This window comes from Danaus plexippus (assembly GCF_018135715.1).
Source record: "Danaus plexippus chromosome 16 unlocalized genomic scaffold, MEX_DaPlex mxdp_23, whole genome shotgun sequence".
In the NCBI taxonomy this organism is placed as follows: domain Eukaryota; kingdom Metazoa; phylum Arthropoda; class Insecta; order Lepidoptera; family Nymphalidae; genus Danaus; species Danaus plexippus.
Genome location: NW_026869851.1, coordinates 1,972,556 through 1,993,137, shown reverse-complemented (window position 1 = coordinate 1,993,137; position 20,582 = coordinate 1,972,556). Strand labels below are relative to the sequence as shown.

At 33.8% G+C, this 20,582-nt stretch overlaps 2 protein-coding genes, 1 long non-coding RNA gene and 1 other non-coding gene across 5 annotated transcripts; 2 read left to right on the top strand and 2 right to left on the bottom strand.

The window, feature by feature from the left end:
* Positions 1-15: 15 nt before the first annotated feature.
* Positions 16-5,487, top strand: LOC116771828 (ribitol 5-phosphate transferase FKRP). The gene is made up of 5 exons (XM_032663807.2): positions 16-911; positions 987-1,169; positions 3,497-3,669; positions 3,983-4,262; positions 4,616-5,487. Exons 1-5 carry the CDS (start codon positions 180-182, stop codon positions 4,736-4,738), a joined length of 1,491 nt encoding a protein of 496 aa, XP_032519698.1. The 5' UTR covers positions 16-179; the 3' UTR covers positions 4,739-5,487.
* LOC116771827 (dynein intermediate chain 2, ciliary) lies at positions 5,477-16,677 on the bottom strand. Its single transcript, XM_032663806.2, has 17 exons — positions 16,546-16,677; positions 12,617-12,727; positions 12,337-12,541; positions 11,865-11,987; positions 11,401-11,526; positions 11,217-11,329; positions 11,007-11,141; positions 10,815-10,944; positions 10,156-10,323; positions 9,157-9,300; positions 8,974-9,083; positions 8,256-8,433; positions 7,771-7,999; positions 7,379-7,478; positions 6,211-6,344; positions 5,739-5,832; positions 5,477-5,647 (listed from the first exon to the last, which is right to left on the bottom strand). Exons 1-17 carry the CDS (start codon positions 16,558-16,560, stop codon positions 5,561-5,563), a joined length of 2,202 nt encoding a protein of 733 aa, XP_032519697.1. The 5' UTR covers positions 16,561-16,677; the 3' UTR covers positions 5,477-5,560.
* Trnat-ugu (transfer RNA threonine (anticodon UGU)) lies at positions 5,895-5,967 on the bottom strand. The gene has a single exon. It is a non-coding gene; the product is annotated as a tRNA-Thr (tRNA).
* On the top strand, positions 16,641-19,125 carry LOC133320244 (uncharacterized). Of its 2 annotated transcripts, none has more exons than XR_009753677.1 (4): positions 16,641-16,851; positions 17,252-17,404; positions 17,523-17,609; positions 17,822-19,125. It is a non-coding gene; the product is annotated as an uncharacterized LOC133320244 (long non-coding RNA). The 2 variants fall into 2 exon arrangements; XR_009753676.1 differs by having other exon boundaries at positions 16,646-16,851; positions 17,264-17,404.
* The last annotated feature ends 1,457 nt before the right edge of the window (positions 19,126-20,582 follow it).

The following is a 20,582-nucleotide window of genomic DNA, read 5'->3' as shown; positions in this document are numbered from 1 at the left end:
ATCAGATGTCAGTTGTCACCGCGACAAAATGACATTTCAGCATACAAATACGGATTTATGCAAAAAATAAAGAAAATAATACAAGAATCCCTCGTTGATTTATTTTTGCATAATCTTTGGACAATTATCATCTTAAACTAATATTATGAATGGAATGTGTACATTATTGAGAAGAAAAAATGTTACATCGTCTATTTCGCGGTCGCTTTACATTCAAAGTATATCTACTTTTGGGAATAATTGCCATTATCGTATGCGGCTATTTACTCCCACAGTATAAAATATATCCCATAGCACCCGTAACATCACCCAGTTCTGCTCACTCACACGCTTCACGACATATATCAAAATTAGTGACGGTTGTGTTTCGACAATTCGAAGATTTTGAAAATGATATCGCTGAAGGTGTACAATCCTTTGTGTCAGCGTACCCGAATATTGCCATAATAGTAATATGTCAAAGAACGCAGTATCCCCCCTTTCAATTTTCCGGTACAAATGAAACGTTGAAAAATGTGAAAATATTATCAATGGAGCTTAAACTCAATAGTTCTCCGCGAGATTTGGATCCACTTTCTTATATATCTACCGAGTATGTACTGATAGTACCTGATTCGTCGCGTGTGTCACGGCGGGTGTTCCAACAAATGACCGTGGCGGCAACAACATACCCAACTCAAGCTATAGCCATAGCAGTTGGTAACGCTCGTCTTAGTTGCCAGCAAATTAAATGGGCATATGACGACTGGACACTGCAATACAGCAAAGAATCTTCTAAAAAGCTTTGTGATGCAGTGCAGGGACAGCACGCACTCATGATTAAAACCTCAGTATTACACACCCTGCCGAAACCGTTTTCATTCCCTTTCCCAGAGTCTTTATATTTGCAGACTGCAGTAAAAAATGTTAAGGTATATAAAAGTAAATAGCAATATACATTTGTAATTTTTTTGTGACTAGAATTTATGTGCTTTATTTAATAACAGGTACAAATTTTGGATAGTAAGTTTGCAGCTGGGCGGAGTGTTCTAAAGACTCCAGCAGCTAAGCAGAAGTCATCAAAAAGATTGAGGGACTATCGGACAGCATTGTACAAAGATATTGGTGTGAAAGCTGTTATTAAGGAAGATGGTAGAGTGCAGTGGTTTGGATGTAAGAGGGAAACACAGGTGAATAAATAAACATTTTTTATTAAATGAGGTATTTTTATATATTAATGTTGTAATTATCACAACCTGTGTATGCAGGTTGATAGTACTGAAAAATTAAATAAAAAATCCATTTTATCATATTAATTGTGATTAATGTATTAGAAAATGTCAATTAAAATTTTTAACAAATGCTTAGAAATGTATTTACCTATTAAAATAAGAGACGAAACCTTTTGGCATTCAATGGATTCACCGTGCGGGTGCCGGGTCCATCGCGTTGCAGGGAGAGGAGCTTCAACAGTGCCTGGGACTTGCGACCCAGGTGTAGGTTTAAGGGGCCCCTAACTAACGCGCGTTAAACGCTCACCTCCACTGTCCAAACTCCTCTCCCTACCTAACCAAATTTGAAAAGAACCTACTAGGGCAGCCTTCTTAGTACGTTCCAAGAATGAATTGATGTGAGTTCTGGACAGGCCCAAGTCTTTTAGTAGGTTGTAGAGAGATTTAACCGTTATACCTCTCGCTCCCACTTCTACCGCGTTCAAATCCACGACGAACCTATTTCGAGTGAGTTCGTTTGTGAGCTCATAATATTTGTTGACCTTGATGGTATGGTCTTTGGGGATGTTGGTTTCCTAAGGAGCCGTAAGCTCTATCATCACAACGCGCTTTAAAATTCGCGAATACACAAATATGTCTGGTCTGGAGGCCGACGCACAAATATCCTCGGAGATTTTGTATTGTTTTTTATACGTATCCATCATTATCGTCCAATCCGTAGCCGTGTTAAGGATGGAGTAAGGCTTGACATTTGATTTTATAGCCCTAGTGCCCTCTCTCACAAAACCTACTGATCGTTCGTTTGTGGTTATTTCCCTTTGCGCTCTGGCTACCGAAAGACTAACCGCTTCACGTATGATTTCCAGAACCCTATCATGACGACGCGAGTATTGACCGCTATCCAGGAGTACCTTACATCCCACCAACTAATTTAGCCTAGCAGTTCCAACTGCGTGCCCACAGATATAGCAAGACTTTTCAGTACCTTTACCCCATCTTACTAAATTACTCTGAACTGGAAGAGTCATCTGGAACGCATTGAGATAGAATTTTAGCAATGCTGGCGACCAATCATTGATTAAGGTGCGCCATTTTCGTGCTAATGGGATGCAAAAATCTCCTATGTCTAACCACTCGTTCTGCATTTCTAAACTCATTGCATGGATCTTATATTTATCATTCTCGTCTTGCCGAATAAAAGACTTCAATATTTCCGTATCTTGGACTTTCTTACTTGATCCTAACCCTACTCTATTACTTTGCGCTCCTATCATAAACTGCTTGTGGAATTGAAGCCTTGACTCTAGCTCTGGGGCATCTTTGTCTTTTGGGAGCGATGTAACGACGTCATCCTGGGATTTCCCCAGGATGTATCTCTTGGAAACTCTCAGGTGTTTATAGAGCTCCGATGGCCTTTTTAGACTCATCCCAAAACTATTGCGATAAATAAAGCCGATGAATCAGCCGTTAGCGCGAGCCCGAGCCACAACTTCAACTTCTTTATGACGCCTGCATCTAACTTTGACAAAAGGGTTTTATTAAAATCATAAACGAGGAAAGGCCAATTTAAACGTGAAGTTAGAAAATTATCGTAGATCCAAGCTTTTTTAACGTTACTGATCTGTTGGCTATCTACCTTGTTGAGATCGTTTAAAAAGCTATCTACTATACCTTCTAAAGATGGAGTACGACCTATATTATCAATCTTCCGACCGAGAAATTTAAATGGTGCATTTTCTGTAACCGTAGAAATGCATTGACCGCCTAACGATAATCCCGGATCGTATGAGGTGTATCTTGTACTCCGCCTACCGAGACACAGACAGTGACATTTGCTTGGTTTTGTCCTCAATCCATCGGTCCACTCACAGAATCTATCCACTTCATCTAATAGTACTTGACAGTGTTTGGGGTTACGTGTCAGTATTGCGAGATCGTCAGCAAAGGCTAAAATGGATTCCGTGTATTTATTATTAAACTTGAACCGATACCCCCATTTTTTCTGGTTGCTGGTTAATTTATCTACTAAGATGTTAATTACAATATTAAATACGATTGGAGATAAACAGCAACCTTGAAATAGTCCTACATTGTAACTCAAAGTTTTTGAATGGCCTTCTTTAGTTGTTATAGAAAACTTTAATTTTGAGTAATACGACGCGATCATGTCACTAACTAGGGGTGGAAAGTTGTACCATCTCAGCGCGAATAGCATCAATTCAATATATACATATATATATATTATCTGTATATAAATATATTTAATTGTGTTATTCACATTGCAGCGCTGTTTCCCTCCAGTGCAACGTGTACCGTCATACGTGGTGTCCGGTCGCAACACACCGCCTTGCTGTCGCAGGAACATCCGCCGTACAACTGGTCACGTGTTGCGCGCTCTACTTCAGGCCGGAGCGAGATGTTGGTTGGAGACAACCTCACTATTAGGTGCTGTTGTCAAGTATGTATATATCAGCGCTGGATTAACCTCAAGAGCAACATTTGCTACAACCCCTATAGTGGGAGTCCGTCTAATTGAACTCCCATCCTTGCCGAGCATGACTTATCACATAAGAAGATGAGATAAAATCATTAGTACATGCTTTATTTGACAATAAATTTGTATGTCATATATATTTGATTCTAAATAATGTAACATAATTTTATTTTGGTTTTTTTTTTATTTTGTACTTGTGTAATATGATCTGGTTAAATTCATATAAAAATAATATTATAAGCGTACGGATTTATTATATAATTGTCTATGATTTCAGTGGGGATTTACTACCATGGGCGGAGTATGCAGAAATAGGGATCCATGCATCAGATCTGTCAAGAGTGTCGTGGCTGCAGAGAGGTGGCGCTGACAATGATGGTTTTGTTTGGGAACGGGCAACCAAAGGGCATTACTACAGAGTAGCCTATTCAGCAACAAATAGAGTATATGTTCTTATACTGCCATTTACTGCCAAAAATGGGACCATGTGGCCGGCGGATTGGGTCCTATCACACCAACGGGACTTCCCGGAAAGACATTTGCATCCTCTAGCACAGGTTCATATCAATTTTTATTATGTTTCTGTGTTTTTAGAAATTCTATATTTAATTTTTTTTAATTAATTTGCTCTATTATGATATTCAAACTAAAAATTTATTTAATTTTTAAATTTTCTCTATAAATAATGACAATATTTCTAATGATTTTGAAATTGAATGTCAGAGTTTATCTGAGTAGTTCCAGTTTAAAAAATTAAATCAGTCTTTTCTGAGGTAACAAGAAATAAATATATATATATATTTATATTATATATTTTTTTTATTTGGCTTAGTAGACAACATCTAAATATTAAAATTCCTTTTGTGTCTACGGATTTTATTATAAAGTTTGTTGTACTTGTTACTTTTAGATTCAATTTGTTGGACGTCAGGCTCCTGCTCCGAACGATGCTCGCGCATTTTTGGACCTCAAACTAGGTCCAAACGCTGTCGAAAGAAGCGAGAAGATTGGGCCAAGACTTCTATACCCATAGTGTAAACTGTTTTCTTCAATTCCTGCTTCGGGAACCATGATATATATAATATATTATAATACGTATTAATTCGTAAACAAAGTGGATTATGCATTTACTTAAATGTATTTGTGAATCCGTGACGCACAAACGCTTGGGAGTTTAGTGAAATAGCGCCATCTATCGAAATCGGGATTAACTAAATTGCTACATTCTAAAAATACTTTAAATTATCCAAAGTATATGTGATTATTACATAGTTTTAGTATTTGTATCAAAAAAATCTTTTCGGCTCAATGTTCTGTGTTCAGTTAGTTCGAAAACGATGATCTCTTGCTCCTTTTGGATGTATAAATGTCTAGTCATTTGAATTTGTGATAGTCTTAGATTTAATTATGTAATAAAAAAGATTTTCTCATACGAAATGTATTTAGATTGAGCAATAAAATCGATTTAAATAAAAAAAAATATCGACGCAATACTCTTCATATACAATTATATAAAAAGTATTTTAATGTCTTAATTCTAGTCGTGTTTATGATATTGAGTAATGTAAGTTGCTTGGCCATTACGAATGGGATTTGTTTTGTTTTGAGAGTTTATCAAATTTAATTTATTAGTGTAAACAATTTTTTTTTCTGTACCTTCTCTATGGTTGTAGCCATGTTGTTTCTGCTTGTTTATTCTTTAGATGTTGTAATCTACATGCCTTTGAAACAATATGCTTTAGATGATAAGGCTCTTTAAATAATAAATCAATTCAAGTATAATATTGTATTTATTGTTATAAATTAAATTAAAATTAAATAAAATAACTTAAAAACATTATAATATATATAAAAGTCAATCATCATCAAACTTTTCATCGACAACCCCGGTCTGAAACGGTGGGTCCCGGACTAAAGTTAACAGTTTGTCTAATTTCATTATCTATAATAAAAAAAATATAAATTATATTTATGGGCAATTTGTAGTATATAAAAAGGTTTTATTTATTTAATAGAAACATAATATATCAAACCTGTAAAGTCCTTTGATCTATGCCCTGCGCCTTTTTCGGTGGTTTACACATGACACGTAAATTTGGCGACAATTTTACAACGTGACAAGTACCTCTGTAGAAAATATTTAACAAAATTTGATACAAAGAAAATATAAAAGTAAAAAAAAAGTTCGATGCCTCCAGAGAGATTCGAACTCTCGACCCCTAGTTTACAAGACTAGTGCTCTAACCCCTGAGCTATGGAGGCGTTGGGAATATACGTGAAATATTTGAACTAATTTTTGTAGTAATTAAATTATAAAGATAATATTTGCCATCATTTTTTAACAAAGATTTTTAAACTTCCATAATATATTACTTGCATTTACATACAATAAACGTTATCATCTTTTTTTTACTTTATTTAAATTTAGAAAATATACTTTGAAAATATTTATTTTTCTTCCAAAGCAGACATGATATTTAAAAAAAAATTTAATGAATAACTTACTTGGTGTCTCCACACACCACGATCGGCAAAATTGGGTTGAAGTCGATCCTCGTGAGTTTCTTTGTTTTCTTTGATACAACAGCTTGGACGCAGATCGGACGGTATTTGTTAACATTAAGATCATAAACGTAAACCTGTTAAAATATAACATTTAAATTAAAATTCAAAAAAAGTTTTTACATTACAGCACATTGAAATGTTTCTTTATCCGTTATAATAATAGCAAAGTTAATTTTATATGTATTTGCATTTTACAGATTATAAATATGTAGGTATTTAATGGTCAAAGGGCTTCACAGGGGTATTCATACTTCCAGATACGTGTATTGAGGTTTTCGAACAGAACTATCAAAGGCAAGCAGTGTAGCGAAAACGAGGCGTATTGAATGCAATAACGGTTATCGCTTCAAACAATTGCTAGAATCAAATTGTAGGCGCTTTGGTTTCAGATGAGTTTTATTTTATATGTATTCGGCACTTTTAGTTTACCAGATGATTGTCAGACGTAAAATTTTACTTATTATTGTTATAGCAAACATTGAATGTAATGTTAATAATTTTATAATCTTCAATACTTTTTCTGATAATGTAAGTAAAATAATAATGTTATAAATTTATTTGATTGATAATATGACGACCAGCTTTTTATTTCAGAAATTCAAAAGCAAATATAATATATTCAATTAAATTTCATAAAAGGATTTTCATATGGCTTTGTGCTGTTGTGCCATTCAGAAATGTCAAGTTATTTTCGTTTTTAAAACATGAGTGACATAATTGTATGAAAAAAATAATTTCCATTACTTATATTCACTTAATTTCAGTTTTTATTGGAAATTCAAAATTATAATAAAGTATAATCTGTTATTTCCTACACGGTGTAATCCTGCAATGAGAATTATATTGGTTTCAATCGATACTAACATATTGATATTTTTAAAATAGGTTATATACATATAGTATGTATATTGTCTTGTTCTACGTATAGGAGTCTTGGAAAAAATCGCAATTATTCATTAGAGCAACTCGTACGTGTTGTTTTTACATGGGATTTAAAATTAGACTGTATTTCATTACGAGATATAAGAATATTGACAAGACGCATTAAGCCGTAAAATCGCGTCGATGAAGCAACCACTATCAAAGTTTACGAAAACCGGTAACTCACTTTTCCGTCAGCTGTACAGGCCGCGAACACGGTGCTGGAGTACGGAGCCCACTTCACGTCACCTACCGGCGAGCCAAGCTCGAACATGAACAGGGGCTCGCTGTGGTGATTACAAACTTTTTAAGTGAAATTGTTATGGGATGAAAAGGAACAAGTTTATACTTATATAGAATAATAATATACTTCATGTTCGAAATGTTTTTTGAATTTAGAAAAATTAAAATATTTTTTTTTTATTCGCTCGCAGAGACAGATATAGCCAGATTCAACAAAAACAACTATTCACACCACTTTTGACATATTGATAATCAATGACAGTTGAAAATGTCATCACAATCTGATTCCATTTTTAAAAACTGACGGATGACAGAAACTTCCCGAACAATACTCACTCCCGCCCGTCCTCCCATATCTTCACCCTCCAGTCCCCTGAACAGGAGGCGTATATGCTGTTATTGTAGTAATTGTAATGTATTCTGTAAACCGGCATGTGGTGTCCTTGAACCGAACGCACATAGTTCCTGTTGTATTTCAGCGAGCACGTGTATATCATACCGTCCTCTGTACCAACAAGGAATATGTCCGCCTTCTCAGGGTGGAAACATATGCAGCTGCCGCAACCTAACGAGATACATATTAACTATTTTATGTGCTTATATTCAATTGCTATACTGTAGTATTGCTTACTCTTTTGACATATTCAATATCGTATATAAAAAAATTTTTTGAATGATGATTTCTTTGTGAACTGAAACACAAATGAATAATCATCATCAAATTATAATGATCCGGTGTTTAGAAGTTTTGTAAGTTGATTTTTATGTAGTCTGGAATTCAAAAAGTGTTAATTTTATCTCTCATATGATGTTAGACGTACTGTTGACGGTGAGTAAGGTCCCGTCAGGTCCCGGCAGTGGTGGTAGGTCTGTTCGCAGTGTGATGATAGTGGTAGCTTGCAGCTCGCCCGGCATGATCGCCCATTGGACCACTCGACCGTCCCCGGATATAGAGAAGAATGACGCCTCGCCGTCTATGAGACGAGGGCCCCATCGAATCTTTTATTGAAACAATCCTATTCATTATTAGTATTGAGGAACAAATTATTTGAGAGCTATCTTTCTTTCTGGCTTATATCTTTCTATATCTTTTATATTTTATCAGCGTCTATGAAACTAGATGCGAGGTGGCTGGTTTTGTTAGGTGCCTTATGGAATTGTTAAGATTTGTCTAATTTGATAATGTTTTGTTGTAGTTATTTTTTTTATATTTTGCTGCTTTGGATAACTATTCCTTTATACTTTCATTGACCTCAATTAGTATTTCGTTTGACAAGTTTTTGGTACACAAAAAAACACAAAATCGGCCCGAATTTTCATTATAAGGATAATATTTAATATTGTCATATCAGAGTTGACAAATTGGATTTCGTGTACTATAAATGTACGGCGTACTTTTCTAAAAATACTATATCGAGGGAATTTGGGACAAACTAGGAATGTACTAAATCCTAAATTACTTAAAAAAAAAAGTTGATATACAGTTCAAAATTATCTTCATATGTGTTGATATGAACGACCAAAAAAAAATATAATCACCTCCCAAACAATGTTACTGTGTTTGTCTCTCACTGAATCTGATTTATACTGATACGAGGATTCTAGTGTGAGTTGGGCGTTATACACGCATACATTCCCGTCGTAAAGACCTGGAAACAACAGCAGGAGCGGTTATGATGAATGTCGCCACAATATATCCTTGACAGCAACGAGATTTCCTACCGACGCAAATAAGATATGGCGTTTCTTTGAAGACATCGAGGCAAATAACTGGTGACTCTGTGATGACAGCGTACTCGGGATACGCTGGGTTCTTGATGCTGTATAGACAGAGACATCCCTGCTTTTGTTGCTGGGTGAAATCCACTGTTGATGAGCAAAAAATGGAATATGAGGAATAAAGTGAAGAACCTTGGTGCGTCCTGAGGGTTGTCAAGTCACTAGCACTATAAACATAGGAGCTTCTACTTAAATGTCCCTTTATGGTCAGTTTATTGCCGTTTAAAATTTCTAAAAAGGAATATTTCTTTCAGCACAAATCTTATTCTTGTGTGAGTTAGAAAAAACTTTACTTAAATTATTTACCTCAAGTACTAGCTGTTTCATTTAAATATCTTTGCCAGGAATACATGTATATAAACATATATATGAAAAATTTGTTAACATCCGATTGTTGGGTGGACAAAAGTGGTGATCAAAATGCTATGGTACTTTTATTTAGTCCGTGCTCAGTCACTAGCTACTGTATTTATAACATAATTAACAATTCTCCTTATATGTATATATTCTGTGCCATAATTAGTACGACAATATAGCATGACATAGTTAGAAATGAATATGTTACTGTAAAAGATCGAACTGCTGTAGACCCTGAGATTATCCCTAAAACCTAAGATTTACCAATTCTTAATAGTAAAAGTCCGAAAGAGGTATCAGTTTAGGTTAGGTTTATTGAAGTAAATAATTAAGAATTCTTTATTGTTTAATCCTAAAATCAACGTCTACCAGCTGACAGCAGTAAAACCTAGCATATACTGAATTCTAAAGATAAAAAACTCGAAAAAATCGTCCTATTTTCAACATTTACCAACTCATATCGGTTAATCCTAGTTTTACTGGAAAATTTTAAGTTTTCTGGTAGTTCGAACTTTACAGTAACAAATACATTATATTATATTAGTTTTGAGTCGAATAATGAATAAACAGTCATCAAAAGCTCACAGGATCCGTATGCTACAGCGAACAGGTCCTGATAGTGAGGGTTCCATTGCACGTCGCAGACAGCATGACTCCTCATAGGTTCGAATTGGAACTTCCACAGTGGCAGCAAAGATCCCATACCTTCCCTGAACTCGTCCGAGGGATCGTCCCAATAGCGATAGTCTTGGGCTGAGTTAGGCCGTTTAGTTATTTTGTAATTTTACTAGATTTTTATTAACCGTCTTAAAATATAGATTTCAACATTACGACCACTTAATTAGCAACCGTTTGAATGTCTACTAAGAAGAGATTTTGGTAATTGGTAAGGTGCCACTTCATTAAACCAATTTTATACATTTCATGGGTTTTCTTCAAAAGTTACAATATTGTAACTTTACAATCTATACTTTTCTACTTGGAGTTTGTTATACAAATGAAGTTAAGCTAGGAATTTACTAAATAGTACAATTTTTTTTGGAAATCTCTTTTTACCCAAAATAATTTTTTGGGTAAATTCCTGTGTCGTCACAACACACAGTTTTATATTGATTGAATGGATGGAACCATGTATTTCAACATGTTTAGAAAAATATTGTCAATAAAATCAACTCTAACTACATTATTACTAAAAAAAAGACTAATTGCAAGGTAGTGTTCGGTTTAACAGGAAAAATACTCACCGATGTCATCATAAATATTTTGATTAACCAATCTCTCGAGGATCGTCCAAGCCTCTCTTATCCTCTGGGCGAGTTGTTCGTCGTGGATTTGCTGCGCGGATTTCGCGTGTTTTCTTTCTTTTTTACGCAGCTGAGGAAAAATTGTATTAGAAATTGCAAACAAATCGATCTAAATAACATTAATGTCATTACTCTTTTTGGTTTCTCCTCTTCCTTTTCCCTCTGTTTCCTCGCGTAGTCTTCCTGATAGAAGTCAAATATAATGCACTGGAGTACTGTAGCGCCGTATGTCGCACGTGGCGGTGGGATAGTTTGCGTTTCGACGGACTTTTCAGAAAACAGTATTAACAGTTATGTATAGTAATAAACAAATTGTATTAGAAATATTTTGTAAATACAAACCCTTCGCGGTAAATTATAAGTGAGTGCAGCCCTTTCACAGAAATTGAACTGATTCGCGAGTTTCTTTACCCTCGGCTTTATCGCTATAACTTCTTCTTCGTGGCCCCCGGCTTCTAACAAATCGAAAATATCGTTTATAGCTTTTATTTACTACTAATCACAATTTTGAACATTATCTTCTTACTTTCTTCTGGTGTTGCTTCTTCTGTAACATCTTCAGCTTCTGCTGCCTCTTCATTTTCTTCTTCAATTGGATGTGCTTCTTGTTCTTCTACAGTTTCAGTTGGTTTCTCCTCCTCTTGTACTTCCTCTTTTGAATTGAAATTATAATTATTTATAACCATATAGCACTACGCGCCACTACTTCTAAACATCTTGTGGACTTATATAACAATTAAATTTTAGCTACTCAGATAGCCCTAGTAGGTTCGTTTCAAATTTTGTTAGGTAGAGACAGGAGCTTCGACGGTGGAGGTGAGCGTTTAAGGCGCATTAGATAGTGGCCCCTTAAATCTACACATAGGTCACAAGTCCCAGGCATTGTTGACGATACTCTCCCTGCAACGCGATGGACCCGGCACCCGCATTGTTTATCCATGGAATGCTGAGAGGTTTTGTCTTTAAACCTATCTAGTAGTGTGACTTTACCTTCATGTTTAGTTTCTTCGGGTGGAGGCGGCTCGGGTTCTGGTTCTTCTTCTTCTTCTTCTTCAGCCGCTGATTTCTTAACCTTAGCTTTCTTTGGACCAGCGTCATCAAATCCGACCATGCCTGACATAATTCAATTGCCACTTTATTAAAAGTAAAGAGAGCTATACATTTTTCTCAAAAATTTATAATAATATACGTGAAAAAGTTGAAATAAAAAATTTATCGTCACGAGCAAGCTTCGAATCTCTAACCTCCGGAATATCACTTGCCATTTGATTTATCAATTACTCCATCGTGTCCTAAGTCGAGTCGGTGAATTAAGATTTCTGTTTTCATAAGAAACCCTAATATATTGTACCTTCGTCCCCATATGACGGTTAAAGTATTTTATAAATATAAATATATATTATAATATTGCTTTAATATTAAAAGCATAAAATTAAGTATTAAAAACTAATTCTATAGTCACCGTATCCAGCAGCGATTTGTGCTTTCGCCTCCTCCGAATCCTTCCTTATAGCCGTCCCTTGGTAAATATAAAGAGGATATGCTTTGCCGAAGGACGGTTTAGGCTTCTTTACAAATTTTCCTTGGCCATAATGGTATGCAACTTCATCTGCCACCCATTGTGGGTTTATTGTTGTTAAAAAACGTCCTACTTCTTCATCTAGTTCCTATGAAATTTTGTTGTCATTATTCATTAAGCCGTTATGATATTTAAGTTGTCGATATAACCAGATAATACTAACAGCGTCTGGAACATCCTCTTGTTCGTCTGGCTTCAATAAAGTTCTAGGTTTCAACCATTCCAAAGCTTCGTCATCAGCAAGATTGGAACGAGATTTTGATGATTCTTTTTGCTAAACAACAACAAACACCATAATTATATATATCAATCACATTCGTGTCTAAAAACAATTGAGATGCCTACGTCCAAACGCAGCAGGGTCTTAGTAATAAGCACGGTGTCATCGTCTCTCTTCAAAGCTCTTTTGACCATAGCTCGTAGCATTTTCTTACAAAAGCGTTCACTCAGACTATGCAAGCTCTCTACTCCGCGGCAAATCAAGGACTACTTGGTATTTTGACTCTCCATTGAATATTGGATTTATAGCTAAATATTCTATTTGCATATTATTTTATGTTAGAACTTTATTGAGCGAAATCATGGAACAAAGCTATAAATATTACAGTAATTTTAAGTTGAGGGAAGGAAGCGTAAACGAATGATTAAAATCGTTGCGTGCTTGGAGCGTCCTTAAACAGTATTTTATATTTTTTAATTTGTTACCATCTATATATTGTATAGGCACGCAATAATGCTGTTATTTGGTACTTACCTCGCTTTCATCGTCAGAAGAGGTAGCAACCTCAAGCATGTTTAAATTTAAAGCTTAATATAAAAGTGTATTTTTGTGCAAGCCGAAGATATTTCACTGCATTGTCTCAGCAGAAGCGGATTACTGGGTAAGGTGTAGACTGCATTGCATTGATTTGATATCGCATTAGTGCTAGTACAACAACAGTTACCGAAAAAATAATGAGATTATTACTCTTAATTAAGACAGCGTTTGAAATATTTTACCAATTTTCACGTTATAGAAGATCTTGGTTGAAATCTCGAATATTATATTACAGTTATGGAAGGATTTTATTATATTTTAATACATTATTTCGACTTAATCAATGGAATTTCCAAAAGTATGTTGCTTTAATATCGTATAGGGTATTTAATTGTCGGCTAAAAGTAAATAGATAATATAAAAATTCATCTTATATTGGTGACCGTACTAAGTTCTGTAAATGTTTCTGTAATATGGGCGTGTCACCAATTTCTAATTAGTCCCCGTGTCTGGTGTTAGCTAGCACAGACTTTTCGCTACTGGAACACTGCATTAGCAACTTATAATGGCATTTGCCTTTTAAGAAAGCTCTAAATAGCATAAGTCGCTCGTGGCCAAAATATTATAGTCCTATTTTAAAAGGTCAATGCATTATTTAAGTGATTTTTGAATTCAACATCTATCGTTAAGAATGCCAACATTTAAAGAACCACTCGTAATAGGTAAGTTATTTTATATTTTTTATTCTCACAATAAATTACATTTGACTCATTACACTTCATTTATCTATTATAATACGGTTAACTTTAAAAAAAAAATAATAAAATACAATTCATTATTTTTTTTTTATTGAGTCTAATCCTATTTTATTTCCAGAATAAGGAAATAATGATTTATTGCTTTATTGTAATGAATTACATAAAAAATATTAACCCAAGTAAAACATTTGAATCAAAAGCCTTTGTTTGTAAACCTTTGTATTTGCTTTTTTATCATTTATCAGATATTCACAATAGTTGAGCACCGTTTTATTTAAAACAGGAGCTATTTTACGCAACTTCGTCAACGTCATTTTCGGTATTGGGCGCAAAGAAATGTTTAAAGTGTCTTATAATAAAAGATATATTAATCAACCGCACCGCCATCTATAGTCAAAGGACTTCATACACACTATAGCTGATATGCCTTGAAATACATGGAATTCCGTTATATAATAGGCTTAAAGTTTTTGTGTGGAAGAACAACATACATAAACGCTTCACCCTTACGCCCTTAAACTTACGTATTCATAACATTAGTAGCACAATAAGATTATGTTACTCATACTAAAAAACTTGTTTTATAAACAGTAGTGAAACAATTACACAAAAGACCATCCAACTGAACTTGAATGTAAAATTATCAATAAAACAGCAATGAATTATAAATAGACATAGCGGGTTGAGGTTCCAAGTATAACTTTATAGTCTATATAAAAATGCATATGAACTGACGTCAAACTATACAACATTTCTCGACATGGGCACAGTAACGAATTATCTTCTAAGTCCTTGCTAAGTAATGAAGCAACCCTCGATTCAATGCAATAAAATATGTTTACGATTGTGACATCGAGTCCTTAGAGTTAAGTTGCGTGTTGGAAATTAAAACTACATCAAGCACTATTATTATCGAAATACGCCCTATCTGTAATATTAGAGAATATTTGGTTTGTAAACCAATGGAATATATCTTGTTTTCTTTGAGGTGTCGAAAAAAAATTCCAAAAAAATCCAATAGCTTTTGACACTAATATATGTAATATATTATATAATAAAGTAACTTAGTTATTATTATAAGTTAGAAGTATATGTATTTTAATCGTTTATTGAATAGAATGTGAACTAGACCTCATAAAAACAAACCGAGAACAAAGCCGTGGTAAGATTTTTAAAATTTAATGTTAAATATGTTGTATAGAAGTATATGTATGTACATATGAAAGTATTTACAGCCTATATGCACATATACACCGTAAGGGCATATCACTGACCCTTTTATCTAATTTGTATTACTTTTTTCTGAACTTATATTTTTGTTAAAGATTTATTTTGTAGCCATTTTAAAGATTGTTCAGTTTTTGGTTTCGTGGGTCACTAAACTTGGAAGCCATTCACTTAACAAAAGAAAATTATTCTAATATAGACGTAATGATCTAAGTTGTGGCGACTATTCTGTATTAGAAAATACGAATTATTTTTCCAAGAAAAGCTTAGGACTCGTTGAGGCCAAAACACAAAAAAAAAACAAGCAAGCGTGCATACCAATACTAATCTTCACAATAAAAGTAAACTTTAACGACTAGCTTGAGAGATGAGTGCGGCATTAGCTGTAGGCAAGCATCAAACATTTGTGGATCAAAGTGAAATGTAAGACACAGACAGAACACAGGTGTTTCATTGCCAAAAACATGAGTTTCTATCGGACAGAAATTGTGAAGACGAATCATAGATTAAACAACAAACCTCAATTGTCCAAATCTAAGTTTGCTTTCTCAAAATTTTGTTTTACTAATATATCAAATCCAAATAGCGTGAACAGGACATCAAAAGACTGAGGAGTAGAAGAAATATATATGGCATTGACCTCGTGTTGTATAAAAATTAGAAAAGTGAGAAAGTAAACTTAAATTTTGCATTTTTTGTTTGAACTTGAGACAATTTAGCCCACGGTATGCCATATTTACAGCCACCATTACTCACTCTTAGCTTTTTTATCAGGAGCCCTAGGGATTTCTCAGTTGATTTGCTGCGCCAGAGCAATGGGAATCTAACTGGCTTATTGGTCCCTTGCGGGCTAGGAATCTAGATTAGGCATCAAAGTTAGTAAACTCATTTGTATTTTAGATTTATATATTGATATATTTTTTTAAGTTTTATAAATCTCGTATGGATTTTTCTTTCAGGTCTTCTTTTGGGTATAGTTTTCGTTATATTTATGGTCTGATTGATTTTGACTTTTGGATATAGTTTGTAAATACGTTAAAAAACGCGTAAGCATATTATGTGTTTGTTATTTTGTTGGTCTCGATAGTATTTTAGAGTTAGTTTGTTAAGTCAAATAATTTACCAGTTGTTTGGTGTGAGCAACTTGTTTAATCGATACTTAGATGTGATGGTAGAAAAAAAAAGAAAAACAGAATGTAAATTGTGTCTAATGTTCAGTACCTACTATTGTGACAAAGAAATAAAATGGGTGATATTTTGTTTGTAAAAGTGAGTTTTAAATTGTAAATACTTTAATAAATTGTATAGTGTTTTCTGATTCTGTTAATTATTATTAAGAATTAATCTTACCTTCTTTGGCGCCATGATATCTTATATACAATTCATATTCCTGGTAATGCCATCTAGAAAAAAGCTTTTAAAAGTTTTCGAGACGCAATTAGTATTAACGAAAATGTAGAACGTAGAAAACTGCAACGCAGTGCGCGCGCAGCTTAGGGTTGCCATGGCAACGTAGGGAGGGCTCCCCCCTTCAACCCTGTTATTTGCCAGTGATTTTGCGGACGAAGGAGGTTTTATATGTCTCGTGTGTTTAACTATTTAGCCGGCTTTGGAACCTACAAGTGAATCAACAGTCTTCAATAATAACTTTTTCTGGTACGTTCTTATTATCTATTCCTTAAGGAAGAATGTTTGCATGTTAGGTTTGGTGTATAAGTCAAGGATATAGTGATCCCTTTAACCTGTTTTGTGTTTTCTTTTTTAATATGGATCCGGTGGACAATATGCGTTTCATTATTTTTGATTTTAAATCTCTTTTACATATTAATTTCATCAATATACAAGTGTATTGCAAAATATTGAGCTAGTTCCAAAAATAGATTTTTCAAGGTCAGCCATATCAATCAATTACCCCGTACCTATATCAGATAGTAGTCACATAAGAAGGGTACATCGTTTTCGTTATACTATTTAAAACATGCACCTATAATATTACATAATATTAAATTCTGCTGAAATCTTATTTATTACACCTAATATATATTTATTTTATTAGCTCTTGTTCCAGATTATAAAGGAATCGTTCAAACTGGCGGGGGAAGGGGCCTATCGGGATCTGCTGATTCCACTTTTCACGGATGACAGCGGAATTGATAGTGATGATGCTGAACGAGCGCGTGTGCAACTTAACCTTCGTGGTTTGATACAAGTAAGTGGATATATTTAATTAAAAGATGAAGAAAAATAAGTAGCCGTGAATTTCGCTAGACCTTGTAAAAAATTTAAACAGCCAAGGATACTATAATAGTTATGTGTTTTTATTTCAGTTGACTGAAAGCAGTAGCAGTGAAGAAGAACCTGTGTTGAAGGAACCATGGATCCGAACGACAAAGAGGAGATTTGATGAGCAACTGGTGAGGAAATTATTGATATTTAGTATAAAAAATCACTATTTCTATTTTTGACTGCTGTAACATTATAGCCTAACTTAGATGCAAAAAGCACTTGACTTAATAAATAAAACGAAACAGCGTTGCATTAATTTCATAATATTGTCAACTTTATTCAGAGCAGAGGTTTTAATCGAAATTCCTTTCCAAAATTATTTCCGTATGTTAAATTACAGAGAAATATGGAAGAGGGACTTTTCGAACGTGAGGTTCTTATACCGTTGAAGCCGTGGAGGTCTTACTGCGATGACGCGTCTCTCCCGAGCACACCAGATAGATCCTCGCCTCCTCTCTACGAAGTGGAACTGACGGCCTCTGATGAAGACGACGACGCCTCCGTACTGGAGCTAGTGATACCCGTCCAGACGAGGTATAGAATTGGAACCCCTCAAAACGCTATCGCAGCCAGCATCTTCTGCAGTCTCCTCTGCTGTTTTCGCAATTAATTGTATCACGTGGTTAAATTTGATGTAACTTTTTTAATCTCAACTACTTTTCGGATGTTAGGCCTAAACGTGAAGCATTCATTTTAATGTTCCATTGAAATTCCTTTAAAATTCAAGAGATCGTCATATCAATTAAAGACGTCAAGACTTAAATTTCTCGTTGTTGTGATCGGTTGTATAGATGTTAAGTAAGACTTTTGTTTAATAAAAAATATGTATGAGCTCTTCATAATATACTAATCATGAACAGGATGCGAGTGCCAAAATTCTATGATCTATGACGATAATTTTTTTTTATCTTCGTTCATGCGACGTAATGGAAGATTAAGAAAAAAATCTTTGTTATAACTTTTATTATATTTATACATAAATATGATCTCGTTAATATGAGTATTATTAAATAACATATTATATATATATGTATACATATTGTAAAACTATTGTTAAATTTTAATCAAAAATTTCCCATTCATGTATTTATGAATTTGTAATTTTTGTCAATTATAATCTGTAAGTTGTTTATTTTTATATATAACCTTTTTTATAATCCGATTTACAAAGTTTCTGGAACCTCTTTTCTTATTACTTTTCGTCACCTTTCGGCTATGATACGAACGTGTGTCATTGTATGTATGTATCGATGTAATTTACTCAACGGGTAGATATTTAAATGAAACTAATATCATTCGGATGTAATACGCGTGATTTATTTTTGTAAAAAACTACACACTCATGACGTTTCGGTTACTTTTCAGCGACCGTGATCACGTCGGGAGTTTGTAGATTTTACATAAATAAAGCACGCGTATTATATCTAAACAATATAAGTTTCATTTAAATGAATAAAACTCGCTAAATTCTTAGATCTCATCAATGAGTAGATAGTTGAAACTTAATACCAGGTAACGATAATTACAGTAAACAAATGTATATCATCTTTCATTGATCCAAAGAACTTATCATATATTGTATCCCTGTACGCTATAAAACATTTGTTCTTTTGATTCCGATACTAATAAAATATCTGTGTGTGACCGCTATTTTATTTTATAGTTGTAACGTACCTTTCTTTCATTCAATAATCTTAACATAAAATGTTGAGACCATAGTGTGTATTTTATTCTTTTTTTTTATATAGTATTAAACGTAAAGCAGTTATAATTACATGGTCTAAAACACTCAGCATTTAATATCGAATGTACGATTTATAATAACTAAGTTCAGAGTAATGAAAATGCTTATATATTATATCATAGATATCAAAATAGGACTTAAAGAAATAATTTACCCACTCTAAATATATATATCGGCGCAAGCAGCTTCAATGACGGATGCAACATGAAAATAACTCAAGACTGGCATCAATTATTATAACACCTTATTGGTCGTCGTTACTATTGTTAAAAGTAAAACGAAATCAAAGAGAATAGAACTATGTTTGAATTCTGGTATAAATATGACGTCTGGACGCACGGCAGCGGACTGCAGAGTTCAGCGAGTGCGGATCATAAAGAATGTGATTATGAAGAACCTTCGAGAAATACAAGAACATTTAGAAGAATTGAAGTTTCATTTTAAAATATCTGGAACGTACTGAAACAAGTGACATTAGTGACGTCAGCAAGGCTGGCGTCCTGTCTTTAAAATAATGAATTTGTAATAAAATCCGATATATATTTTTACAAGTACCAACGATTACGTATGTTTTTTGATTGAATATAAAAATCAGTCTACCTCATCAATAATATATGTTTCTTGATAAACAGATAATTAATCGTAACGAATAGATAAAAGTCACAAAAAACTTAACAATTCTGAAAAAATGAGGAGTTTCAAAAAAACTATGTAATGCTTTAAATTGATATTTTGATAACTAATCCGATTGAAATAAGTTTTTTAATGAATTTTGTTTATCTGTGAAGTACACATGAAACCTTGTAACCTTTTGTCGTTAAGTTTGCACAGCTAGCAAATTCTAAGAGCTATTTAGATTACTTTCGATTACTTAAGCATCACCAATAACTTTCACATCTCTCATAGAAACACAGAATAATTATGGACTTATAAAATTATATGCATCAATAACTTTGTGAGTTAAATAGGGATTATAGAAAGCACGTAAAATAAAAGAATACAGTCCGTTCGAAAGCTCTGAATATATTTGTGTGTATAACTCTCGCTACTCAATGATAGATGGCGTTGTCGCAGGTGAACCAATTATATAAATGAGTCCAGTTATTTATATTTCAAAATTGGAAATTATAAAGTCATGGAACACAAAAAATATTTACAAATATAATGTTTGTCTAGTATCTCTTCGAATGTAGTATTGATTTTCAAAAACGTATGCAGAGTCTTGATTAGATAGCGACTATATCTGTATCCAACCTTCACTGCTTTGTTTTGTTAGAATAAGCTAATATCGTTGTAAAAATCAACCTTGTTTTGTCCTAAACGATAATTTTCTAGATTAGGGCTGCCAAGGGAGGCG

Bases quoted from the DNA above. Each gene is read 5' to 3' on its own strand.
- LOC116771828 (XM_032663807.2), top strand. From the start codon at position 180: ATGTTACATCGTCTATTTCGCGGTCGCTTTACATTCAAAGTATATCTA. The intron at 912-986 runs GTATATAAAAGT...ATTTAATAACAG, and splicing joins CTGCAGTAAAAAATGTTAAG to GTACAAATTTTGGATAGTAA. The intron at 1,170-3,496 runs GTGAATAAATAA...TTCACATTGCAG, and splicing joins GATGTAAGAGGGAAACACAG to CGCTGTTTCCCTCCAGTGCA.
- LOC116771827 (XM_032663806.2), bottom strand. The intron at 11,527-11,864 runs GTAAAGTCACAC...TCAATTCAAAAG, and splicing joins CGAAGAAACTAAACATGAAG to AGGAAGTACAAGAGGAGGAG. The intron at 5,648-5,738 runs GTTTGATATATT...TTTTTATTATAG, and splicing joins TAGATCAAAGGACTTTACAG to ATAATGAAATTAGACAAACT.